This window comes from Aquarana catesbeiana, linkage group LG12 (genome assembly GCF_042186555.1).
Source record: "Aquarana catesbeiana isolate 2022-GZ linkage group LG12, ASM4218655v1, whole genome shotgun sequence".
Lineage (NCBI taxonomy): Eukaryota > Metazoa > Chordata > Amphibia > Anura > Ranidae > Aquarana > Aquarana catesbeiana.
Genome location: NC_133335.1, coordinates 211,534,834 through 211,561,499, shown reverse-complemented (window position 1 = coordinate 211,561,499; position 26,666 = coordinate 211,534,834). Strand labels below are relative to the sequence as shown.

The 26,666-nt window shown below is 41.3% G+C and overlaps 2 protein-coding genes across 3 annotated transcripts in view; both read left to right on the top strand.

Moving 5' to 3' along the window:
- Positions 1–21,769: 21,769 nt before the first annotated feature.
- On the top strand, positions 21,770–22,128 carry SMIM36 (small integral membrane protein 36). Its single transcript, XM_073606636.1, has one exon. It carries the CDS (start codon positions 21,865–21,867, stop codon positions 22,126–22,128), a length of 264 nt encoding a protein of 87 aa, XP_073462737.1. The 5' UTR covers positions 21,770–21,864.
- MMD (monocyte to macrophage differentiation associated) overlaps positions 22,087–26,666 on the top strand; it is a 198,058-nt gene continuing 193,478 nt past the window's right edge. Inside the window, exon 1 of one of the 2 annotated variants that reach the window (XM_073606631.1) lies at positions 22,087–22,199. In XM_073606631.1, coding sequence (XP_073462732.1) covers positions 22,150–22,199 — 50 coding nt within the window. In that variant the 5' untranslated portion in view covers positions 22,087–22,149. The remainder of the gene's footprint in view (positions 22,200–26,666) is intronic. The other variant, XM_073606632.1, reaches the window with a different exon arrangement.

Here is a 26,666-nt window from a genome sequence, read left to right as displayed (position 1 = left end):
GCGTTAATTTAACTGACAATTGCGCGGTCGGAACAATACTAGCTGCAGGGAAAGGTTCCTTATGAGGAGGGAAAGCTTAGGATATGCAACTTCTCTGGATACCTGCCTGTTGGCACAATGTGGCCAGGTCGCATTCTTCTCCTCTTTACAGATGCTGACAGTTTGGCTGCACTCAGGGAAATGCCTTGTTTACATAGGCAGTTCCCGGTTCTGCCTCTCCTCGCCACGATCGCGGGCCGCCGGCGGACATCGAGTTCCCGGGACTCCGCTAACCTGCTTTTGCGGACTGACATACAGTTACGTCAGTTTGCGCAGGAGAGCTGTTCTGCCAACGTACATTGGGGACGGAAAGTATTCAGACCCCCTTACAGTTTTCACTCTTTGTTATATTGCAGCCATTTGCTAAAATCATTTAAGTTCATTTTTTTACCTCATCAATGTACACACAGCACCCCATATTGACAGAAAAACACAGAATTGTTGACATTTTTTCAGATTTATTAAAAAAATAAAAACTGAACTATCACATGGTCCTAAGTATTCAGACCCTTTGCTCAGTATTTAGTAGAAGCACCCTTTTGATCTAATACAGCCACGAGTCTTTTTGGGAAAGATGCAACAAGTTTTTCACACCTGGATTTGGGGATCCTCTGCCATTCCTCCTTGCAGATCCTCTTCAGTTCTGTCAGGTTGGATGGTAAACGTTGGTGGACAGCCATTTTTAGGTCTCTCCAGAGATGCTCAATTGGGTTTAAGTCAGGGCTCTGGCTGGGCCATTCAAGAACAGTCACAGAGTTGTTGTGAAGCCACTCCTTCGTTATTTTAGCTGTGTGCTTAGGGTCATTGTCTTGTTGGAAGGTGAACCTTCAGCCCAGTCTGAGGTCCTGAGCACTCTGGAGAAGGTTTTTGTCCACGATATCCCTGTACTTGGCCGCATTTTTCTTTCCCTCGATTGCAACCAGTCGTCCTGTCCCTGCAGCTGAAAAACACCCCCACAGCATGATGCTGCCACCACCATGCTTCACTGTTGGGACTCTATTGGACAGGTGATGAGCAGTGCCTGGTTTTCTCCACACATACCGCTTAGAATTAAGGCCAAAAAGTTCTATCTTGGTCTCATCAGACCAAAGACTCTTATTTCTCACCATCTTGGAGTCCTTCAGGTGTTTTTTAGCAAACTCCATGCGGGCTTTCATGTGTCTTGCACTGAGGAGAGGCTTTCGTCGGGCCACTCTGCCATAAAGCCCCGACTGGTGGAGGGCTGCAGTGACGGTTGACTTTCTACAAATTTCTCCCATCTCCCGACTGCATCTCTGGAGCTCAGCCACAGTGATCTTTGGGTTTTTCTTTACCTCCCTCACCAAGGCTCTTCTCCCCCCGATAGCTCAGTTTGGCCAGACGGTCAGCTCTAGGAAGGGTTTTGGTCGTCCCAAACATCTTCCATTTAAGGATTATGGAGGCTACTGTGCTCTTAGGAACCTTAAGTGCAGCAGAAATATTTTTGTAACCTTGGCCAGATCTGTGCCTTGCCACAATTCTGTCTCTGAGCTCTTCAGGCAGTTCCTTTGACCTCATGATTCTCATTTGCTCTGACATGCACTGTGAGCTGTAAGGTCTTATATAGACAGGTGTGTGGCTTTCCTATTCAAGTCCAATCAGTATAATCAAACACAGCTGGACTCAAATGAAGGCGTAGAACCATCTCAAGGATGATCAGAAGAAATAGACAGCACCTGAGTTAAATATATGAGTGTCACAGCAAAGGGTCTGAATACTTAGGACCATGTGATATTTCAGTTTTCCTTTTTTAATAAATCTGCAAAAATGTCAACAATTCTGTGTTTTTCTGTCAATATGGGGTGCTGTGTATGCATTAATGAGGAAAAAATGAATTTAAATGATGTTAGCAAATGGCTGTAATATAACAAAGAGTGAAAAATGTAAGGGGGTCTGAATACTTTCCGTCCCCACTGTATATCGGCATGAGCTGGTTGGCAAGTGGTTAAAGCTGCTGAGTGCCAGTTTTCAGTAAATGCAGAAAAGCTGGTGATCGGCAGAAGCCTCTAGTGATAGACCCTACGCAAAGTAGAAAAACCTCACCTTGGACACAGGCCTCAGATTCCACCCTGTTGGGTGCCTTCTGCCACTATGGTGCTGCTGTCTTTGTACCTGGGCTGCTCTGAAATTGTGGAGGACAATTCCTTGGACTGGCTGTGGAAGGCGTCATCACTTCCTGTTTCAGCTTTTCCTTGACTGGAGCAAGCCATAAGACTTCAACTAAATATACAGATAGAAGACCAGGTCTATTTTAGAGATGCTGCAAGGCCCAAAAAAGGAGGCTTATTGTGTGGAGAAACAGGCCAAGATCCTGGCTGTGATCCCTCACCTTGCAGATGTCTTTCCAAGAGGGCTGTAGAATGATTCTCAAGGGGACCTGCCAGCCTCTGATTATACAGGGGAGGTTGGGGTCTTGTCACTCACCCACACAGAACCCGACATCATAGTTTGGCCAGACCGTCCATCGACCCTATTGGAGAGACCTATAGAGACGGTTGCAAACACTTAAAGATTGAATTGGTCATCCATCTCCATTCAGGAGAGCTGATCTGGTGTGTCATTCCAGGGATCTGGGAAAGAGACGAAGGAGGTACCCCCAATGTCTTAGCAAGAAAGGGGTCTTCCCAGTGACAGTGCTAAGGAAATTCTCTAGAGCAGTGGTCTCCGAACTGTGGCATGGGGGCCAGATGCAGCCCTTTGCTTGCTTTTATCTTGCCCTTGGGGCGCTATTTTCATCCACTAATTCCAACAATGGGCCAAAATCCCCCCCCCCTGACACCAATGAAGGGACAGACAACAAAGTTGGGGCAAATTCCTCCCAATGACACCAACAATGGGGCCCAATAACACCTATAATGGGGCACAATTCCTCTCAATGACACCAATAATGGAGCTTTCTTCATTTCCTCTGACGTTGGGACCTTTTCTACTCCCAATGCCCATAGACCGGCCCCCCTTAAGTCTGAAGGACAATAAACTGGCCCTTTGTTTAGAAAGTTAGGAGACCCCTGCTCTAGAGGATAGTGGTCTGGTTACTACCATCCTTGGGGCTACAAGTTTTTTTTTTGCGCTATAATAGAATATAAATCCTCGGTCTTCAATGAGCAGAAAATAATGAATGTCAGTCACTACTCCCTGCTCTGCCCTTCTGGCGCTCACTGAAGCGCTGGGCTGTGGAGGGGGTGGGAGTGGCTGGCTCAGGCTCTCAGCAGCTCACTGAGAGGCTGAGCCAGCTACCGGTCAGGTGTCTGGGTGGATCCTGACATTAAAGCCGGGATCTCTCCACAAAGTGGACGTCAGCCGACAGTGGACTGTGGACTGTGGACTTTAGCACGCTGTTGGCTCAATATGGGTCACATGAGTGCAGTCCTGTGGCCTACAAGATAAGTATGGCCAAAAGAGCTTTGGCCCTACTTCTCCTTTAATGTTGTCCTTGGCTCCATTATAGAGATTTCCCTGCACTTTCTTCCCTTGTGACAACAGTGGAAAGTTAAATTAGCCACTTGACCTCCGGAGGATTTACCCCCCCCCCCTTCATGACCAGAGCATTTTTTGCTATACAGCACTGCGTTAATTTAACTGACAATTGCGCGGTCGTGCAATGCTGTACCCAAATAAAATGTTTGTCCTTTTTTAGTTTTTGCGCTATAAACAGAATAAGACAAATAATTGATAATTGATAATTTCTTCATAAATTTAGGCCAATATGTATTCTGCTACATATTTTTGGTAAAAAAAATCCCAATAAGCACATATTGATTGGTTTGTGCAAAAGCTATAGCATCTAAAACTAAGATTTATATACCAGAATTTATTTTAATTTTTTTATACTAGTAATGGCAGCGATCAGCAACTTGTAGAGGACTGCGATATTGCAGCGGACAAACTGACATTAACTGACACTGTCAGGTTTATTCACTAAAGGCAAATCCACTCTGCACTACAAGTGCACTTGGAAGTGCAGTCGCTGTAGATCTGAGGGGAAGATCTGAAAAAGGGGGAAGCTCTGCTGATTTTATCATCCAATCATGTGCAAGTAAAAATGCTGTTTTTTATTTTACTTGCATGTCCCCCTCAGATTTACAGTGACTGCACTTCCAAGTGCAGTTTACGTGTACTTGTAGTGCAGAGTGGATTTGCCTTTAGTAAATAAACCTCTTTGTGGGAAGCAGTGACACTAATACTGTCAAATATTCCATCAAAAAATATGTGTAAAATATTGCACTTACAAAGTATAGTGCCTTAGGCCCGGCACTGAGTCTTTCCAGCAGTATGTTTGGAGCCTGTATATCACCGTTCCGTCTCCAGGAACCGGCGTGGGATGCAAGCCTCGATTTCATGCGGGTTAGGGACCGGAAGTGACGTTGGCGTTACCCAGAAGCCTTTACGCGTTTCATATTCAATCATGCGTCTTCAGGAAGCTTGATGGAATAAATTACAGAATGTTGCGCAGTGATGACTATTTGTTTCTTATAAGATTCTAAGATCAGTTTATGTGGAGACATATGGAATGAATATTGATATACCGGTTGGGAATCCCCGGATACATTGTAATGAGAGGAGTGGTTGATCCAGGCATAAATCAAGGCTTTTATATTTCTGGTCTCTGGTGAGTGTCCATTTTAGAAGGTGGTGGTGAATCACGGATTGGTAGAAGTTTCTTCAATACGGATTCAGATCTGTGAACGTGGGTTTTGAATACCCATTTTTGAAGGAGCACTGGGGTTTTCTTTTCTATATATATACACAAGTTTATATGAAAATCGGATTATATAGTGATATAGTGGTATATTGTATATACAGTTTACACAGTATGTTTCATGGTTTATATTAAAGCGGAGTTCCAATAAAAAAAAAAAATTAAAAGTCAGCAGCTACAAATACTGCAGCTGCTGACTTTTAATAATCGGACATTTACTTTTCCCAATGCGGGGGGACGAATCCCCGCTTGTCTCCCCCTCCTCTCTGTGGCGCTGGCATTGTCACTGTGGACGCCCGGCTGTGGCTTCACAGCTGGGCACACACTGCGCATGCGCAAGCCACTCTTCACGCTGTGACTGGCTGGGCAATCATCTGGGATCTGTGACATGTCCCAGATGATTGCTGAGAGGGAGGGGGAAGTGGTGATCTCCCTTCCGGCGCCGCGGGGCGCTGCGGTGCCCCGGGAGGAAGTGGGAGCTGGAACCCTCTAAAAAGAGGGTTTCTGCCACCCCCCCAAAAAAAAATTACATGCCAAATGTGGCATGTCAGGGGGTCACCTTCCCTTAAAGCGCAAGTTCCATTTTTTCCATTAATCACTAATGATTGTTATATTTTTGGATGTAAATTATTATTCACTGTCACAGGTATATGGTAAGAGTTATTTTTGGGGTTAGCGCAGTTATCAAAAATATTGAAACATTGCTTATCCGACACCAACAGTGGGGAATTCATGACTGCAGTAGAACCGACACATAAATTTAAGATACACATTGAAATAATACATGTATTTATTATTATATTTTTTTGCGCCGGTGACACAATTTTTGCTTATATTAATCTTGGCTACAAAAAACACACTAGGGCTTATTTTCAGGGGATGTCTTATTTATTTACGGTATGTACAATGACGATCTTAAAGTATTTGTAACCCTAAAAATACATATATATATATATATATATATATATATATATATATATATATATATATATATATATCCTGATCCTTTAAAACATGATAGACAGCACAAAGCTTGTGCTGTCTCATTTACCTCTCTCTATGTTCTAAAAAACCTTGAATATAATGTTTTCTAAAAAGTTCCTGTATCCCCTGTCTTCTTTCCCCATCTCCGCTCAGGAGTCAGCATTATGACTTTCTGTAATCCCAAAAAAAACCCGTCATTGTAAAATCATGTAATCCGTTCTGTAAAAAGATTATATAATGTGCAGTGTGTCTCATTTTGTAACTTTATTGTGGAAAATACTTTACTTACAGCACCGCTGGGCGCTCATGTGACCTGCCAAAGTTCTTCTTTCCTGCTCCGAATACTGCAGAGGGAGGGGCCGAGATCCCAGCTGACGTCAGCACAGCTCCAAGCGCTGCAGAGGGAGGGGCCGCTGACGTCAGCTGGGAGGAGAGGAGAAGATCTCCGGTGGGACACGTGAGCGCCCATCGGTGCTGTAAATAAGGTATTTTCCACAATAAAGTTACACAAGGAAACACACTGCACATTATATAAACTTTTTACAGAACAGATTACATGTTTTTACAAGGATTTTAACTAGTGACTATTTTCGGAGTAGAGGTTATATTGCAGCCATCCCTGAAAATCATGCTAGGTCTTATTTTCGGGGTAGGGCTTATTTTTGGGGAAACAGGGTATATATGACTCTGCACAGAGCGGCCGCCTTGTAGCAGTAAAGCTGCTATAGGGTGGTCGGCAAACGGTTAGATCTACAACAACACCATAGACAAAAATAAAAACACATTTTTTTAGAAGAGCAAGGGAAAGCTAGAATTGCCACCAGCTTTTTATTGCTGTCTGTGTCCCTGTTACAGGCTTCCTTTATCTCCTGATTGGTAAAAATGTCTCTTGGACAAGAAGGGAAAATCGCTCTAAGAAATCTTCAGATAGTAGAAAAAATGCAGCTGGATGTTTAAAGTGGAACTCCAGGCATATTGGACCGCACAGGAGTGTGGTCGGGTTAAAAAAAAACAAAAACAAAAACTGGAGTTCCACTTTATTTTTTTCCATTCTGTCAAAAAAATAAAAATAATAAAAAAAAAAAAAAATTTTTTATTGGACATACTGTATGCTATAACAGTTACCTTTAGAGTGTGACTACAGCTGCTTTACAACTTGCTTTACTGCCCTCTAGTGGTTAGAAATAAGAAAGCAGCTTCGCCTCTCAAATTCGTCATCCACTACTTAGACTTGTGAGTCACAGATCTTTGCCGCAGGGAGAACATCTGAAATCACTATCCAGCAATAAACTCATTTAATAAGAGAAGCCCCTATTTCCTCTCTCAGGTTATCTAAAAACCATTGACGTGATTTAATCATAATTATTATTTATTTAGCAGATGCCTGATAAATGGCCTTTAAAAACACAGCTTAACTGTTCCCGGATCTCAAAGAGCAATGTCAGAGCCTCTGGTGAATTTGTAGAATCTTTTCAAAGTCGTGGTTTCATTTTTAACTCAGATAGTGTAATTACCACTAGGATCCTAGGATTTTTTCCGACGGATGTTGGCTCAAACTTGTCTTGCATACACACGGTCACACAAAGTTGTCGGAAAATCCGATCGTTCTGAACGCAGTGACGTAAAACATGTACGTCGGGACTATAAACGGGGCAGTGGCCAATAGCTTTCATCTCTTTATTTATTCTGAGCATGCGTGGCACTTTGTCTGTCGGATTTGTGTACACACGATCGGAATTTCCGACAACGGATTTTGTTGTCGGAACATTTTATAGCCTGCTCTTAAATTTGTGTGTCGGAAAATCTGATGGAAAATGTGTGATGGAGCCTACACACGGTCGGAATTTCCGACAACAAGGTCCTATCACACATTTTCCGTCGGAAAATCCGACCGTGTGTACGGGGCATTAGAGTCTCTTAGAGTCTCCAAAACCCCACCACTGAAGCACATATTGTAAATAGTCCCACAATAGGGAGTCAAAAGCTTTATATATGTCCAGTGAGAGGAGAAATCTTGGAATTTTGCGCTGGTGTAACAAGGTGATCAAATGGACCACCTTTCGGACATTGTCTCCCGCCTGGCGACCCGGGACAAAGTCAACCTGGTCTCTGTGGATCATGGAACATATATATTTATTAATACGACAGCTCAGGAGCTTGCCCAGGAATTTTCATGTCCTCATTCAGCAAAGAAATGGGGCGAAAGGCCTGGGGTTCATGGACGTCTTCGTCGGTCTTAGGAATCATAGAAATGTGACCTCGCAAGCAGTCAGGAGCGAGCTGTGCTCCCTGTTTCATGGCATTGAAGTAGGCCGCCAGGTGGGGGAGCAAGGGAGAAGAGAACTTACGGTAGTAAAGGCCGGTGAAGCCGTCTGGGCCCGAGACCTTTGAGAGCCGGATGCCCTTGATTGCCTGGGCTACTTCAGCTTTGGAAATGTCTGCATGGAGGGTTGCAGAGGAGAGGGGAGGGAGATAGAAAAGAAAGCGTCTGCCAGGCCAAGAGGGAATGGAGAGGGCTTACTGTATAAAGTAAGACAAATTACGTGGGGATCTTGCGAGCCACAAGTGGACTAATGCCTCTGTAGTGTAAGTCAACTATAGATAAGCAGCAAACACCTCACCACGTTTCACTCCGTGTATTTAAAATATATATAACCAATTGTGTCTGCGCTAAAATGTATATAAAAAAAGAAAAATTTCGCGAAAATATCTCTAATATAATAAAACCAAAATTATTGTGCCAATAAAGACATATACATATAATAAGTGCAATCCTTATATAGAAATATCCTCAAAAGTGCATCATGCAAAAGAAAAATATATAAATATATATAGCTATAGACGTAAAATCCAAGTGCTTTTCTTGTGACAATCAAGTGTCCAATCAAAATTAATTCAACTGATTGATACCGGAACATAAAGTGCAAATATACAGTGTTCATAAATTTAGTGTCCATCATGCTTCTCCTTAATGGTGTCCATAATCAAACATGCTTATTGTGCTCTCCTGTGGTCACCCAATTGTGCTTGCGCTCACCTCTAAGCCTGTGACACGGTAGTTAAACAGTGTCTAACACGCATTGGAGCCACTCCTGGGCTCATTCAGGGTACGTTGGTGTGTATTCCAATCCTCTCAGGTAAAACCAATGACATTCATATAAAAGAAAGAGAAAGCTCCATGGTGTAATACAGCTAGGGATTTATTAAAAGTAAAAGAAATTCCTCCAGGAGGGTACTCACAATCTGCAGGTGCGTTAGTGCACCAAACTATCCAAGGTCTAGTATATAAACAACGGCTTCATTGGCTTCATTGGCTTCCCTCCTGCGTCTCCTCCTCTTCTCCCCTGCGTCTTACTGTATAGAGTAGTTAAGAAGTCTGCAAAGGCCACAGAGACTTTGTTTGGGTGGCAGTAATCTCTCCTCCAGCAGAAAGAAGGCGTATAAGCTTGTGAGCCCGACCCATCGTGTTAAATTTTTTGGCTAACATGGCGCCTGGCTTGTTTGCGCAAGTGAAAAATGTGTGTTTGGCCCAGCGTAGGGCCTTCTCTGCTCTGTCTGAGGACAGCAAATCTAATTCTGTGGCAAGAGCTGGGGTTGGAATTGGAACTTACAACCCTAGGATTGACAGGCAGAAGTGCTAACAATTTAGCCACTGTGCTGCTTCTATGAATAGAAGACGGGAGTGAAAGGAGCAACCATACTGTAGTTGTCACCCTTGATGTATACATTTGACAGGTCCCTCGGCTCTATTAACACCCATCGGACTGGAAGATTATGTAGAGGTGGTGGGGCAGATTGGAGGTCCTTTGAATGGAAGTATTTTCATTGACTGGAAGTAGTGTCCCCTGTGCTGGTTTTTTATTTTATTTTATTTATTTATTTTTTTTTACTAAATTTAGGCTTTAAATGCTTTATTTACTGATGTAATAATGATTACAGAGCTGCATTCATTTGTGTCTTTTTTATATCAGCTTAAAGTGTTACTAAACAAAGTAATATGAAAATAGTTCATCAGCCCCCCCACAGTGCCCACAGCTTATAAATCTTTTTTTTTACATTAAAATACTACCACTATATACCTTTTTGGCTGATCTGTATACCACAGCCACATGATAAATTGCAGAGTTTGTCCAGAGCTGTGTGTTCAGGTAGGAGGAGATTTCCACTATAGCCTGTATACACGCCCACATGGTGATGTCAATACCATGTGACCTGGCTAGCTCTGAGAACAAGGAAATGTTCTCTCCAGCATAAAAGACACAACAGAGCATGTGCAGGAGGGCTACCCTCACTGTATTTTCAGGCGTTGCCAAGAGAGACAGTGCAGGAGGGAAGGATCTGTTCATATAGGATCAAAGAGACTTTTTACACAATGCAGAAGATTAACCCATTATGTTCCACAGTGAGTATAACAAGCATGCTATTCTGTATATACAGACTGATTTTACTGTTGTGGGTTTAGTAACACTTTAACCACTTACGGACCGCCCGCCGCAGTTTTACGTCAGCTGTTTGAAGGAGGATATCGTTGTTATGGCAGCAGCTAGCTGCCATAACCCCAGTATCCTCTTCTTCAGCAGGCGGTCCGCTACAAGATAAAAGTGGTCTCTGTGGCGGATTCGCCGCAAGATTAATTTTATCCGCGGCGGGAGAGGGCCCCCCCCTGCTGCCACGCTCCGGTGCCCTCCGCTGCTTACCGGAGCTGTCGGCAGCGGCGGAGGCGATCGCGTCTTGTCTCCTGTTAGGTATGGAGATGAGTGAGGGGAAGATGACCCCCACCCGTCTCCATAACAATGCAGGGCTGGAAGCGACGTCAAAACGTCACTTCCGCCCACAGCTCTTAAAAGGGACAATTTTTTTTTAATGATTTTTTTAAATGACAATTTTTTTTTTTTTTTTTGCATTTTAGTGTAAATATGAGATCTGAGGTCTTTTTGACCCCAGATCTCATATTTAAGAGGTCCTGCCATGCTTTTTTTCTATTACATGGGATGTTTACATTCTTTGTAATAGGAATAAAAGTGACAATTTAAAAAAAAAAACAAAAAAAAAAACAGTGTAAAAATAAAAGGTAAAATAAATAATAAATTTTTTTTTTTTTTAAACGTGCCCTGTCCAGACGATCTCTTGCACAGAAGTGAACGCATATGTGAGTAGCGCCTGCATATGAAAACGGTGTTCAAATCACACATGTGAGGTATCGCCGCGATAGGTAGAGCGAGAGCAATAATTCTAACCAAAGATCTCCACTGTAACTCAAAAAATGCAACCTGTAGAATTGTTTAAACATCGCCTATGGAGATTTTTTGGGGGTAAATGTTTGTCTCCATTCCACGAGCGGGCGCAATTTTGAAGCGTGACATGTTGGGTATCAATTTACTCGGCGTAACATTATCTTTCACAATATAAAAAAAGTGTATTTTTTCCAAAAAAAGTGCGCTTGTAAGACAGCTGCGCAACTACGGTGTGACAGAAAGTATTTCAATGACCGCCATTTTATTCTCTAGGGTGTTAGAAAAAAAAATTATAATGTTTGGGGGTTCTAAGTAATTTTCTAGCAAAAAGAATTGTTTTTAACTTGTAAACAACAAATCTTAGAAAGAGGCTCAGCCCTTAAGTGCTTAAGAGTCCAGCTTTAGTTTTTGTACAGATTGGATCAGTAGTTGCAATATACTTATTATCCACAAGATGGCGCAGAATTCACAGCCATAACTGGAGTATTAATATAGAATCAGTAACAAGTTTTCGGTCCTGAAATGGGAACCTGCTGTGTGCAAACATGTCCTTCTCTTTGCTTCCTTCCTCTTTCCCATTCATAATTAGAAGGTTTAGTCCCTTTACAGTTATACTTAAAGATTTTAACCCCTCTAGTGGATATAGGAAACACAGGAGAGTTTTCATTTAAGGCCTGGGTGTTAAAAACGCAACTATTAGTGGCGTTGATGGTTTTCTATTCTGCTTCTAAATACCTCTCTATGATAGCCCATGTGTCCTTGTTGCACATATAGATGTTTAGAGATTAAAAAAAAAAAAATTAGAGCAGCATTTGGGCAGAAAAAACGTATATTTACTTTAACCAGACGCCCCACGTACATTTTCTACGGCAGGGCGGCCGCTCTGCGCAGAATCACGTGCCTCTACATGATTCTGCACTTACAGGTCTGGGTCGCGCACGTGCGCTGCTGGCGACCCGCTCCTGCTGTGATTGGACACAGCGGGAGCCAATCAGCAGGTCCGGCAGACGCGATGTCCGGGAGACCCCCCCCCCCCGATTGTTCAGGACACAGGCAGAACAGCTCGCCGTTCTGTGACAAGAGAAGGTTGTGATCCTGCGTTTCTGCTAAGCAGGAACACGGATCTCTGCCTTCCCACAGTGCAAGCACCTCCCACCACAGTTAGCAAGCACCCCCTAGGAACACGTTTAACTCTTTGATCTCCCCTGATTTTAATCCCTTCCCAGCCAGTGTCATTAGTACAGTGACAGTGCATATTATTAGCACTGATCCCTGTATGAGTTTTGACCCATCTGGGAGGTGAGCGCGCATTTTTACTGGTGGTGGTGTGCAATCCTTTTGAGGACGAACAATCACTGTGGTGGAATTGTGTGGATAAACTGATCACAAGAAGAGTTTTTCATGTTTTATTTCTTCATTTTATGTACTATTCATTTATATGTAGGATTTATTTATTTCAGAGGTTTGCACGTTATATTTAAAATTTTACACATAGCGCTACATTTATTTATTTACGATCCCTGTATTAGTGTCACTGGTCCCCAAAAAGTGTCACTTAGCAACCGATTTGTCCGCGGCAATATGGCAGTCCCACTATAAGTCACTGATCACTGGCATTAAAAATAAATAAATACAAATTCCAAAAATATATCCCATCGTTTGTAGACGCTATAACTTTTGCACAAATCAATCAATATATCAATATATCAATCAATATATGCTTATTGGGATTTGTTTACCAAAAACATGTAGCAGAATACATATTGGCCTAAAAATTGAAGATTTTTTTACATTTTTTATTGGATATGTTTTACAGCAGAAAGTAAAAAATATTGTTTTGTTTTTTTTCAACATTGTCGTTTTTTTTTTTTGTTTATAGCGCAAAAAATAAAAACCGCAGTGGTGATCAAATACCATCAAAAGAAAGCTCTATTCAATTTTAATTCATAATAAAATAATAATTATTAAATAAATAATAAACTAAATAATTAAATAATAAATGAAAAAGGACAAACATTTTATTTGGGTACAGTGTTGCATGATCGCGCAATTGTCAGTTAAAGTGATAGTGCCGTATCGCAAAAAATGGCCTGGTCACGAAGGCGGGGGGGGGGTTAACCTTCCGGAGCTGAAGTGGTTAAAAATTTTTTATTTGTGAAACTGACTAAAGTAGCAGAATGTGGAGTCTGTCCCTGTTCTGTTACACCAGAAATTGGTTGAAGAAATGTCCGTTGCCATGGCAGTGAAGAAGGGGATAACCATGGCAACATCTGCAGTAATTACTATGGACACAGACTACCATGTGCCAACTTCCATGGCAATGATCTCAGTGAATTTCCATGGGAACTACCGCCACTGTTGCCAAGGTGACAAGGGGCACCCTGTAAACCATCTTGTATGGCAGCACTTTAAGTGACTATCTCTGCTGGTTAAGCTTCTTTAACCACTTAAGGACCGAGCCTCTTTCTGAGATTTGTTGTTTACAAGTTAAAAACAGTTTTGTTTTTTTTTGCTAGAAAATTACATAGAACCCCCAAACATTATACATTTTTTTTTCTAACACCCTAGAGAATAAAATGGTGGTTGTTGCAATACTTTCTGTTACACCGTATTTGCGCAGCGGTCTTACAAGCACATTTTTAAATTAAAAAATAAGACAATAGTAAAGTTAGCCCAATTTTTTTTTTTTTTATACTGTGAAAGATAATGTTACGCTGAGTAAATTGATACCCAACATGTCACGCTTCAAAATTGCGCCCGCTCGTGGAATGGCGTCAAACTTTTACCCTTAAAAATCTCTACAGGCGATGTTTAAAAAAATTCTACAGGTTGGATGTTTTGGGGTACAGAGGAGGTCTAGGGCTAGAATTATTGCTCTCGCTCTACCGATCGCGGCGATACCTCACATGTGTGGTTTGAACAACGTTTTCATATGCGGGCGCTACTCACGTATGCGTTTGCTTCTGCATGCGAGCTCGGTGGGGCGCGTTTAATTTTTTTTTTTCTTATTTATTTTATCTTTTATTTTTTATTTTTACACATTACTTTAAAAAAAAAATGTGTCACTTTTATTCCTATTACAAAGGAATGTGAACATCTCTTGTAATAGAAAAAAAGCATGACAGGACCTCTTAAATATGAGATCTGGGGTCAAAAAGACCTCAAATCTCATATTTACACTAAAATGCAATAAAAAAAAAAAAAAAAAAATTGTCATTTGAAAAAATAAAAAAACAAAAATGGCCCTTTAAAAGCTATGGGCGGAAGTGACTTTTTGACGTCACTTCTGCCCTGCAATGGTATGGAGACGGGTGGGGGCCATCTTCCCCTCACTCGTCTCCATACCCAGCAAGGAAGAACTTCCGATCTCTGCCGCCGCTACCGACGGCTCCGGTAAGCGGCGGAGGGCACTGGAGCGCAGCGGAAGGGGGGCAGCCCTCTCCTGCTGCTGATAAAAGTGATCTTGCGGCGAATCCTCCGCAGAGACCACTATTATCGGAAACCGGACTGCCGGCCAAAGAAGAGAATACCGGGGTTGTGGCAGCTAGCTGCTGCCATAACAAATATATTCCTCTTCAAAATTACGACGTATATCGGCGTGCGGCGGTCCGGAAGTGGTTAAAAGAGATTTTAGGAAACACCATTACTGATCTGTCCTTCTGAAAATGCCAATTGGCTGGCTGTTATCAAACCTCTTGATTCAGCAATGGCAGCCCCTTAGGTCTACTTCATGGCTAAGTTCATATTTGTCATCCCGGTGCAAGTGAGAATTCATCAGCAACAGGACTGTTAAAAAAAATGAAGGAAGAACACTTACTTTCTATGCACCAACGCTCTCTCTCCATTTTAAAATGTAAGTCGCCAGCCAAAGAGCAATACCTTGCTCAGCCATGTCTGATCTTCAGTTGCCATGGTGCTGCCAGGGTTGCCAAATTTTCCTCAAGCCAGCACAGCAAATTTTTTTTTGTTTTTTCGCATACACTACAGACCAGACATGTGCACTGCCGAAAAATGTGTTTGTTTTTGTTTCATTCGTTTTTTGGGGGGGTTTTTTTTTCCTTTTTTGGGTCATTCGTTATGATCGCAATTCGTAAATTCAGAAATTCAAAAATTCGAAAATAAGAAAGCAATCCAAAAATTCGAAAGAATAACTAACTTACTAACTAATAATAATAACTATTAAATTATAGGTATTAGAACTTTCTTTCAAATTTGGCTGTTAGTGAACGTAACGAATACGAATTTATCCAACGTTACGAATTATCCGAAATAACGAATGCCGCATCTAAACAAATGGAACGGAACAATTTATTAATAAATAATAATAATAAAAAGTTTTTATTATTATTATTATTATTGTTATTTATTATTATTAATTTGTTACCTTCCATTCGTTTAGCTGCGGCATTTGTTATTTCAGATAATTCGCAACTTCGGATAAATTAGTATTCGTTAAGTTCACTAACAGCCAAATTTTAAAGGAAATTCCAAAACCATTTTTTTTCTATTCTTTTATTATTTATTCTCTTCTGTTTTGCTCTATTATATTCTATTCTTTTATTTTCTATTGTATGCTATTGTATTATTTTCTATTCTATTCCTTTATTTTCTATTCTATTTCATTCTCTTCGGAAATTTGAATTTGATTAGAAAACTATTCAAATTCGATTAAAAAAACTATTCAAATTTGATTAGAAAACTATTTGTATTGGGAATGTCATCCAAAATTTTGATTTCGCTATTTTGGATTTGTTTATTTTTGTTACTATTGTAATTAAAAAATTCAGGTACATTTGAATTTACAAATAACAAAAAGAATTATCCGAATTTTAATTCAGAACGAAATGAACCGCACATGTCTAATTTTAGTAAATATAAACCGCCAAATACCTTTTCCCATCAGCAGTATATAGCAGTCTTGTGACTTTATCAGTGTCCAGCCAAGCATCGGTTAAAGCTTGTAGGAAGAGTTTTCATTCTACTCTGACTGTCCTATGAGGCTGCAGGACCCCTGACCCTCTGTCTGGACAGTGCTGATTGGCCCTGTGTTGATCACATCCACCCTCCCAAAGGAAAAAAAATCTCTAGCAATACACACCAAACTGAGCATGTGCAGCCTGACCCCAAGGATCTGTGCTATCAGCAGATGGATTGGGGACAGTGGAAGAAGGAAGGATCAGAGGAGACAGGTTAAAATAGCCTTTTTACACAATTCAGAGGATTAACCCCTTAGGTTACACAGTGAGTATAACAAGCATTCTTAACTGCATATACAGACTGAATTTACCGTTGTGGGTTTAGTAACACTTTAAGTGGTTTACATGGCAACCTCGGCATTTCCACGCTGAACCGCTCTGCTTTCTATAAACCTCTCCAGATGTTACCATGGCAACAAGTTCTCCGTTCAGCCAGTTATCATGACAGCAAGCGTCTCTCCCTTTGACTTTCCAGCTGAAGGGCTGACACACACTGCGTTGTACACGACGATCTTAAACCACCCGGCGGATTCAGTACAAACTCGTCACCCGGAGTCAGAACGTTCTAAATTAGTATTAATGGGATTCAGATACAGCTCTGAAAGTCCTTACACAATGCCAACTCCTCATGTAACTGACAGCTCAAAGCCCAACTCTGGGAAAGGGAAAGAATTATCTCTTGTGGTGGTACTGCGCCTGCCCTGCAAGAGTTAACAGCTTGTTTAGTCCAGGGGGCATTAAAAGCAATTCAATTTACCTGGTCCTCTGCTCCTCCAGCAGATGGCGCTCCCCCACTGTCCCTCTGCATCATCACCCTACATTTGTCTTGATGACGCCAGGACCTGAAGCCTCGAACACACGATCGGATTGTTGGCCAACAAAACCGTGGAATTTTGTCCGAAGGGCGTTGGCCCAAACTTGTCTTCCATACACACGGTCACACAATTGTTGGCCAACAATTATGAACGTTGTGACGTACTACGTGGTTTTTCAGCTCTTTAGTGCCAACCTTTGGGCACCTTCTGCTAATTTCGTTTTAGTAGAAGTTTGGTGAGTGTTTATCTGTGCTTTTCATTTTGCGCTTTTCATTTTGCGCTTTTCAGTTCGTTTCTGAATGGCCGCTCATCAACCAGCCATGTTGCGGAATCGGAGGAGATAACGTGTTATTTATTATTGGCCTTGGAGTTATTGCTTTGACATTATTTTTTTGGTTGAATAATGATTTGATTTGTTATATTTTCTATATTTTTGGATGCATAGAATGCACTTTTGGTTAAGTTCTATTGGCAGATATCATGTCTAATTTTATTTGTTTTCTTTTTTTAATGCACAATAAAAAAATTGTGGAGAATAATACTTGTCTATGTGTTTTACTTCAAATGACAGTTTGGGAGTCGGCAGTTACATTTTAAAAGATACAACGTAAAATGAACAAGGGACACCAACATAGTTGTATCTTTGATCTTAAAAACTACAGGATAATGGTGTTGTGGTAACTTGCCCAAATAATAAAAAAAAACATAATAATATTATTCTTGATATCACTTGAAAAAAAAAAAGCCTTTGAAAATTTGTTTGCCATAACTCCATCAGTATCACCAGCAAAGCAGCTTCATTATTATCCCATTAAAGAAGAAGAGAATTGTGCGCTGCATTTGGAGATTTCATAATTTGAAATGGGGGGGGGGCATGGGAAGCATGCCAGTGGGGGGGGGCACGCTTCCCATGCCCCCCACTGGCAGAATACAAAGCTCCCCCCCCTCCCAACACTGACTGTGTTAACCACTCGACCTCCAGAAAATGTACCCCCCCCTTCATGACCAGACCACTTTTTGCGATACGGCACTGCGTTACTTTAACTGACAATTGCGCGATCATGCAACACTGTACCCAAATAAAATGTTTGTCCTTTTTAATTTATTATTGAATTATTTCGTTTATTATTTATTTAATAATTATTATTTTATTATGAATTAAAAGTGAATAGAGCTTTCTTTTGATGGTATTTGATCACCACTGCGTTTTTATTTTTTGCGCTAAAAAAAAAAAAAAGACAATTTGGAAAAAAAAAACTATATTTTTTTTATTTACTGCTATAAAACATATCCAAAAAATTTTTTTTTTTAAATCTAATTTCTTGGTAAATTCAGGCCAATATGTATTCTGCTACATGTTTTTGGTAAAAAAAAAAAAAAAAAATCTCAATAGGCGTATAGTGATTGGTTTATGTGAATGTTAAAGTGTCTACAAACTATGTAATATATATAGAATTTTTTTTTTTTTATACTAGTAATGATCAGCAACCTATTAATGCTGCTCTTCCTATGTATTAATTGACATATATTAATAGGAATTGCCCTAAGAAGACTGATAGGGTGTGGCAGCCATGGACAGCATAGGGAGGTAGTCCCTCCCCGTATACCCCGTCTACCTGCTAGAGTGGCTGCTATACTCTCTCATGGTACTTCTTAATTGATTTAGCGAAAGGGCAAGGCTGCTGTAGGCTCTTTATAATATACCTTGTTTTTGTATATGCCTTATTATGTTGACTATGCTCTGCACTTATTGTCAATGTAAATCATATTACTTTGCTTATTTCCATTTTTGTGATTTTCTACAATGTCTACGTTTCAATAAAGGAACATTCTATTTTGTAAAAAAAATTATGATCAGCAACTTATGACTGCGATATTGTGGTGGACAGTCGGACACTAACTGACACTTTTGACACTTTGCGGGAACCAGTGACACTAATACAGCGCTGAGTGCAAAAAATATGCACTGTCACTGTACTAATCACATTGGCTGGGAAGGGGTTAAACAGGGGCGAACAAAGGGGTTAACTGTGTGCCTAGCCAGTGTTTTTATGTACTGTGCGAGGTGCTTTTACTAGGGGAAGGCATGGATCCATGTCTCTACTTTGCAGTAACACAGAATCCATGCCTTCCCTCCTGACAGAACGGCGATCTGCCTTGTTTACATAGACAGACCGCCGTTCTGCCTCTGTACCAAACAATTGGCGGGTGCCGGCAGACATCGAGTCCACGGTACCCGCTGATCAGGTTATACACAGCGGGAGCGAGCCACCGGTGCCACATATTCATGCTCGATAACTTCATCTAAAGTTAAAAGCTAAATTCTCTCCGCCCGTGTGAAAGGCCTAATGGTTAAACAAAATCCAGTACCTTGGATTAGGCACTTTCCATTGCGGCACGAAAAGTTTCACATTTTTGCTGCATTTTTGCACAGGTCAAAAGGTCACCAATGTTAAAAGCAGAAAAATGCCCAAAAAGAAACTTTTTTGAGCTGCAGGCTGCATTCACATCTGAACGTCTTCCGCTCATAAAACGCCATAAAAAGAGTCGGAAAAACACCCAGCAAGCAAAATCCCATTCATTTAAATGGCCCCTGTTCACATCTGAGCATTTTGTAGCCTGAAGCAAAACGCCTGAGAATGGATTCACACCTGAGCGCTTCAAAGTTGCGCATTTTTACCCCGATTTTGCCGCAAATTTGTATAGGTCACCAATGTAAAAAGCAGAAAAACGCCTGTAATCTGCCCCAAAGAAGCTCATGTTCTTTCATGAGCTTTAGCCCAGGTTCACACTCAGCTGCGGAATAAAGTTCACTCCCGCATGTCAGTCCCAATTTCGGCCACAATTTCAGGTTTCTGCACAGATGTCAATGTAAATCGCAGCCCAAAAATCGCAAAAAGTAGCACAGAAACTACTTTTTGAAATCGGTGCAGCGCCCCGTTTAGGACGGTGCCATTGGCGGCAATTGCTGCCGATTTGACATGGCAAAACGCTCCAGTGTGAACCAGGGCTTAGGGCACTTTTACACTGAGGCGTGGGGGCGTCGGCGGTAAAGCGCTGCTAGTTTTAGTGGCGCTTTACTGTCGTTTAAGAATCGCTTTTCGATGCTAGCGGGGTGCTTTTAACCCCCGCTAGTGGCCGAATAATGGGTTAAAAGCACCCTCAAAGCTCCACTGCCCATTGATTTCAATGGGCAAGGGCGCTTTAGGAGTGGTGTATAAACCGCTCCTAAAGTGCTGCAAAGATGCTGCTTGCAGGAGTTTTTTTAACGTCCCGCAAGTGCACTGATCCAGTGTGAAAGAACTCAGGCTTTCACACTGGAGTGACAGGAGAGGCGCTGTACAGGCGCTTTGCAGGCGCTGTTTTTAGCGCTATTGTGCCTGTAAAGCACCTCAGTGTGAAAGTAGCCTGAGGTGTTTTTCAGCCGTTTTGCTTCAGTTGACAAAACACTTATGCCACGTACACACGAGCGGACTTTTCGATCGGACTGGTCCGACGGTCTATCCGACGGACTTTCAGCGGACTTCCGACGGACTTTTCGAACAAACAGACTTGTCTACACACGATCACACCAGATGGATTCGTACGTGATGACGTAAGACCAGACTAAAATAAGGAAGTTGATAGCCAGTAGCCAATAGCTGCCCTAGCGTCGGTTTTCGTCCGTCGCACTAGCATGCAGACAAGCAGGCTTTTCGATAGGAACGGAGTTACGACGTAAAGATTTGAAACATGTTCCAAATCTAAAGTCCGGAAGAATTTCGACTGAAAAAGTCCGCTGCAGGTCCGATGAAGTCCACACACGGTCGAATTGTCCGCCGGACTCGGTCCGTCGGACCAGTCGGGTCGAAAAGTCCGCTCGTATGTACGCGGCATTGGATGTTAACAAGTGCCATTGAAATTAATGGGATTTTGCTTGTTGGGCGTTTTTCAGGCGTTCTTTTGGGCGTTTTACAAGCGCTTTATGAGCTGAAAACGCTCAGGTGTGAATGCAGCCTGAAGCTCAAAAAAGTATATGAGCTTCTTTTTTGGGATGAATACACGCGTTTTACTGCTTTTTACATTGGTGACCTTTTGACCTGTGAAAAATTGCGGTAAAAATTGCGGCAAAATCGAGGTAAAAATGCGTGACTTTCTGCCTCTGCCTGAAAACAAAACACTCAGGTATGAATGCAGCCTCAGGTGTTTTGCTTCAGGCGACAAGACGCTCAGATGTGAACAGGGGCCATTTAAATGAATGGGATTTTGCTTTTTGGGTGTTTTTCGGGCGTTTTTTTTCGGGCGTTTTATGAGCTGACAACGCTCAGGTGTGAATGCAGCCTAATAATGCGAAAAACAAACAACCAAGAATTTTCATTCGGCTTTTGACTCATCTATGGCCTGCTTAAAGTGGAAGTAAACCCTCCTATCGTTTTCAGCCAAGGAAGCTTGGCCTCTGTTTAATCCTCAATTGCCATGATGCTGCACGTGTGATCAGTTATGACACCAGCCATTGAATGATTTGACAGTTTGGTTGAGAGCACAAGCAAATGTGACAGTTACATTCCTGGTATGTGCCGAGAATGTATTTGTTTTTTACACTGATAAATCGATGGGTTTATTTCCATTTTTAAAGTTGTCTGATAACCCCAGAACTGAGAAACTTTGAAGGTCACGGCTTTGAAATCAACTTTTACCATACTCATGGAACTTTCAACAACTCTCTTCTAGGTTTCAATTGCCAGAACATTCAGATGTTATGACCCCACAAATTCACCATGCAGGGTCACCATCCAATCACTCTAAAATAATCAGAAAATGAATGTGGCTGACAATCCCATATTTAATCAGCTTTGACGGGGTGATATGACGGATGCTTTCGCCGCAATCAGGGAAGTGCATCTCCACCGTTGGTCTTCAAAGGCCGGGATTAAGTTATTAAACTGAGCCGCTTTAATCATGCAGCCTAGAAATGAGTGTAGAGGATTAAATGTATTTTTACCGCACAATCCTGTGTGTCCATCGCCTTCCATTCACCCGCTTCTCCCTGCTTCCCCTCGGACCACAGGGATCTCCCAGCAAGCCGTCTTCCTTGCTCCGGGGCAGAATATGGGGCCGTAATGGATTTTTACTTGGAAATTGACCCCGTGACTTTGAACTTAATTATCCTGGTAGCTAGTTATGTCATCCTTCTGCTGGTCTTTCTGGTGTCTTGTGTGCTTTATGACTGTCGGGGCAGGGACCCCAGTAAGGAGTATGCCCCAGAGACCATGCCGGAGAACCGTTCTCCCATCCGCTTGGTGGTAATGCAGCAAAGTGCTACATGGAGCAAGGCCTATCAGAACAAACCCGATGTTCTAGAGAAGAAAATTACAGTTGTCTAAGGAGATTATCGGGCACCCTATATGACGCAAGAGAGTTGGATCTTCACAATGCTAGCTTTCAGGACCAACAAGTGAGTACACGAGGCGATTGAGCTTGAGGCACTGCTATGCTGGGCTGTCACATGCGTCAACTGAATAAGTAGTAACTCATAAAGAGGAGCCCCAAGGCTAATTAAAGACCCATCATACTTTTTTAGGAATCAGTTTAGGTAAAGCAAGTTTTAACAACATTTTTTAATGAATGAATTTTAGTTTTAGGAGATTACCAAAACAGATGATGTTTGAACTGAAGATGTTATAGTAGAGGAGGTTGTATTTTTCAGCACACCATTGGCTTCCTGTCATTGAAGAAAGTTATCAGCTGGCATTTTGCTTCCTTCCTATCCTGGTAATGCACAGTTGGCATCAGGCCCAGATTTGCCAAGACAGTTTTGTATCTCAGTGCTCTGTCCTGATGGTGCTGTGTCCTGAGAGGCCCAGAAGGAGAACATAATATGTGTGTGCCGTGGTGAGTTCCGAAAATGGGCAATTCTTGCATAATTAGGGTTGAGGGCACCCAGAAACTGAGTTTAATCTGTGTGGGGCCACCTAGAAAATGGGCTTGTTTGAGGTGGGATCTCCCAGAAGAAATACATATTTTTTGTGGGCCGTAGGTCGGGATGAGAGTGTTTCGTGGACTGGGTAGCTACAAATTGGTGACCCCCGCATAATTATGGTTGAGTGTACCCAGAAAGTGGGTATGATCTGGGTGAGGCCACCAAGACAGTAGACATGAAAAGTGTGGGACTAATCAGAAGGACATAATATGTGGGGGCCATGGGCAAGGATGACAGTGTCTAGGGGACTTGGCGTCCGAAAATGGGCAATTCTTGCATAATTAGGGTTGGGGGCACCCAGAAACTGAGTGTAATCTGGGTGGGGCAACCTAGAATGTGGGCATGTTTGAGGTGGGACCTCCCAGAAGAAGTACATAATATGTGTGGGCCGTAGGTCAGGATGAGAGTGATTCGTGGACTGGGTAGTTACAAATTGGTGATCCAACACATAATTATGGTTGAAGGTGCCCAGAAAGTGGGTGTGATCTGGGTGAGGCCACCAAGAAAGTAGACATGAACAGTGTGGGACTAATCAGAAGGAGGACATAATATGTGGGGGCCATGGGCAAGGATGACAGTGTCTAGGGGACTTGGCGTCCCCAAATAGGCAATTCTTGCATAATTAGGGTTGGGAGTGCCCAGAAAGTGAGTGTGATCTGGGTGGGGCCACCAAGAAAGTCTACATGATTGGGGTGGGACCACCAAGAAGGCGCACGTAATATGTGTAGGCCACAGGGCTGTACATTTGCCACAGATGTGGTGATGTGCTTCGCAGGTGCAGCAAAAATTAAGCAGCATGTTGCATTTGGCAACCGAACTTGGCCCATGCAAGTCATTATGGCCACACCGCAGCCACCCCGCCACTGTGTGCAATGCATGTGATTGCGACGCGGTAGTGCAGCATTTACAGGGTTAAAATCAGGCGGTGAGGAGGTGACCTATCGCTTCTGCTTCTGAAACGTGATCTACTCTACTGGAGATTGCTTATCAGGGGGGCATCAATAGAAATCTCCCATGGCTTCATGGGAACTGAGATTTTTTTTTCTGGTTCAGGGCTTCTCAACTATGATGTAGTTGGAAAAAGAAGTGGCCAAACACAGAAGCTAAAAGTCTCATGAGTACAACCCTGAAAGAAATGTTTACTTTTAAAAGAAGGATTTAAAAAATATATCAAATAAAGATTTTAAAGAAGTAATACAAAATTATATAAAACATTATAATAAAAAAAGTGACCTTCACAGTAGATGCAAACCGATTTTGCTAACGCACAGACAATGCTTTCTTATTCTGTTCTTTGTTGCATCTCAGGGGTGCTAATCTCCTGCATCTCTTTGCAGCCAATTCATGTCTATATGTGCCATGGTGAAGGATGCATGGCTTTATTTCAGGGCGAATTTCCTGAATGTGACAACAGGGTACCATGCATGCCTAATGTCTATTGAAAGGGCCACTTTTAAACCATGTGGCAAGGTGACAACGCCAGGAGCAGAACTGGGAGACAGTGAGTGTTGTCACCCTGTTACAGAAACTACTTGAACAAGAGCCTTCATGGTGGGGGTCACCGGGTATTATTTTAATGAAAACTTCAAATTGAATCATGTTGAAAGACTTTTGAAATTTCATTAAAGCTTATATGAGGTTTTAGTGATCGGTTTTATATCTACTATAGGTAACTTTAAAACAAAATAAATTCCACCACTATAATAGAAAATATGTCTTGTTCCTCAAAGTTTTATTTTCCTAAATACAGCAGATGTTCTGTCAATCCATGGAGAATGTATACAGTAGCACTAGTAGGGGCTGGAATGATGGGAATGCAGCAACAGCACAAACAGGAGAAGAATAATGTGCTCATTAAAGATGGTCAGGGATCAGAGAGGGGAAAGGATAGAGGAAGGGCAAACACACATCTGGCCATCGCCATTTAATTTCCCTTTTTCTTTCTTTTTTTCTTTCTTTCTTTCTTTCTTTCTTTCTTTCTTTCTTTCTTTCTTTTTTCTTTTTTCTTTTTTTTCTTGATTTTGCTTTCCTATTTCTTTTCTTTCTTTCTTTCTTTCTTTCTTTCTTTCTTTCTTTCTTTCTTTCTTTTTCTTTTTTCTTTTCTTTCTTTGTTTTTTATATCTTTCTTATTTTTTCTTTCCTACTTTTTTTCTTTTCTTTCTTTCTTTCACTTTCTTTTTTCTTTTCTTTCTTTTTTTTCCTTTCTTTTTTTTCTTTCTTTCCTTTACTTTCTTTCTTTCTCATTTTTTTCTTTTCTTTTCTTGTAAGGGATCAGAGAGGGGAAAGGATAGAGGAAGGGCAAACACACATCTGGCCATCGCCATTTAATTTCCTTTTTTCTTTCTTTCTTTCTTTCTTTCTTTCTTTCTTTCTTTCTTTCTTTCTTTCTTTCTTTCTTTCTTGATTTTGCTTTCCTATTTCTTTTCTTTTCTTTCTTTCTTTCTTTCTTTCTTTCTTTCTTTCTTTCTTTCTTTCTTTCTTTCTTTCTTTCTTTCTTTCTTTCTTTCTTCTCTTTCTTTCTTCTTTTCTTTCTTTCTTTTTTATATCTTTCTTATTTTTTCTTTCCTTCTTTTTTTCTTTTCTTTCTTTCTTTCTTTCACTTTCTTTTTTCTTTTCTTTCCTTTTTTTTTCCTTTCTTTTTTTTCTTTCTTTCCTTTACTTTCTTTCTTTCTCATTTTTTTTTCTTTTCTTTTCTTTCTTTCCCTTTCTTTCTTATTTCTCTTTTCTTTTTATTTCCTTTCTTTTTCCTTTTTTTTTCTTCTTTTTCTTCCTTCTCTTCTTACTTTCTTTCTTTCCTTCCTTTAACATAAACGCTGCAGTAGACTTAAAGTGGCTGTAAACCCAATGTCATCCTTTCTAAACTACTGCCATAGGGGTTATCTAAAAGGATATACATGCCTCCTGCATGTATCTGTACCTGTCAAATGTCTCCCCTCTGTCTGTTATGAGAGCAGAAAAACTGCAGATTCTGTGGGCGGGTCTGTTGTCTGGAGCTCGGTGGGTGTAGTCGTGATGTCAGTAGACTCCCCGCCCACCTCTACACTCCCCTTGTCAATATGCATTTTCTCCTGTGTATCTCTTACACTGAATTTCTGCTATGATCTCTAACATCCAGTGAAAAGACTGGAAAGTAACCACATGACTTCAGCATGCCAAATCATGGTGAGGTGTGGAACAGCCAATCCTTGCAGAGATGCTGAAGAAAGGAGTGGGAGGGAATTAAAAAATAATGCATGTCTTAGGCTGGTGCACGAGATATGTAAATCACCTGTCACTCACAGCAAGGGGGAGGATTTGACAAAGTTTTTCTTAGTTTGTCAAGATTTATCTCACTGAACAATAAAAGAGGATTGCTCAGAGCTGGATTAACTCTGTGTGTGGCAAGACTGGGCTCAAATCATAGGAAATCTTATACTCTATAGTATGATATAAAAAAAAATTTCGGGTTTACATCCACTTTAAGGTAGAACTAAAGGCAACATTATTTTTTTTTGGGGGGGGGGGGTTCATTTTGTTACCAGAACTAGTGTCCCCATTTGAAAGATTTCCCCTTTATTCCTGTTCTGGTGACAACCCAAAAGGTGAGATTTCCTTTTACTTTCCCTTTAGATGATAACAGTAAATATGACAAATAGAGAGGGTAAATCTTCCTAATGGGGAAGAAAACTGGCAAACTATCAAAAAAAAAAACTAGCAAAAAAAAAAAAAAAAAAAAACTGGACAGGGGGGTCCAACTACTCTTCACTGCAACCAATAACTAAAAAAAAAATTTTTGTTTTTTTCCTTCTTTTTTTTTTTCCTTTTTTTTGTCTTTTCTTTCTTCTTTCTTTTCCTTCCCTCTTTCTTTCTTTCTTTCTTTCTTTCTTTCTTTCTTTCTTTCTTTCTTTCTTTCTTTCTTTCTTTCTTTCTTTCTTTCTCTTTCTTTCTTTCTTTCTTTCTTTC

Excerpts from the sequence above, each read along its gene's own strand:
- SMIM36 (XM_073606636.1), top strand. The coding sequence starts at position 21,865 with ATGGATTTTTACTTGGAAATTGACCCCGTGACTTTGAACTTAATTATC.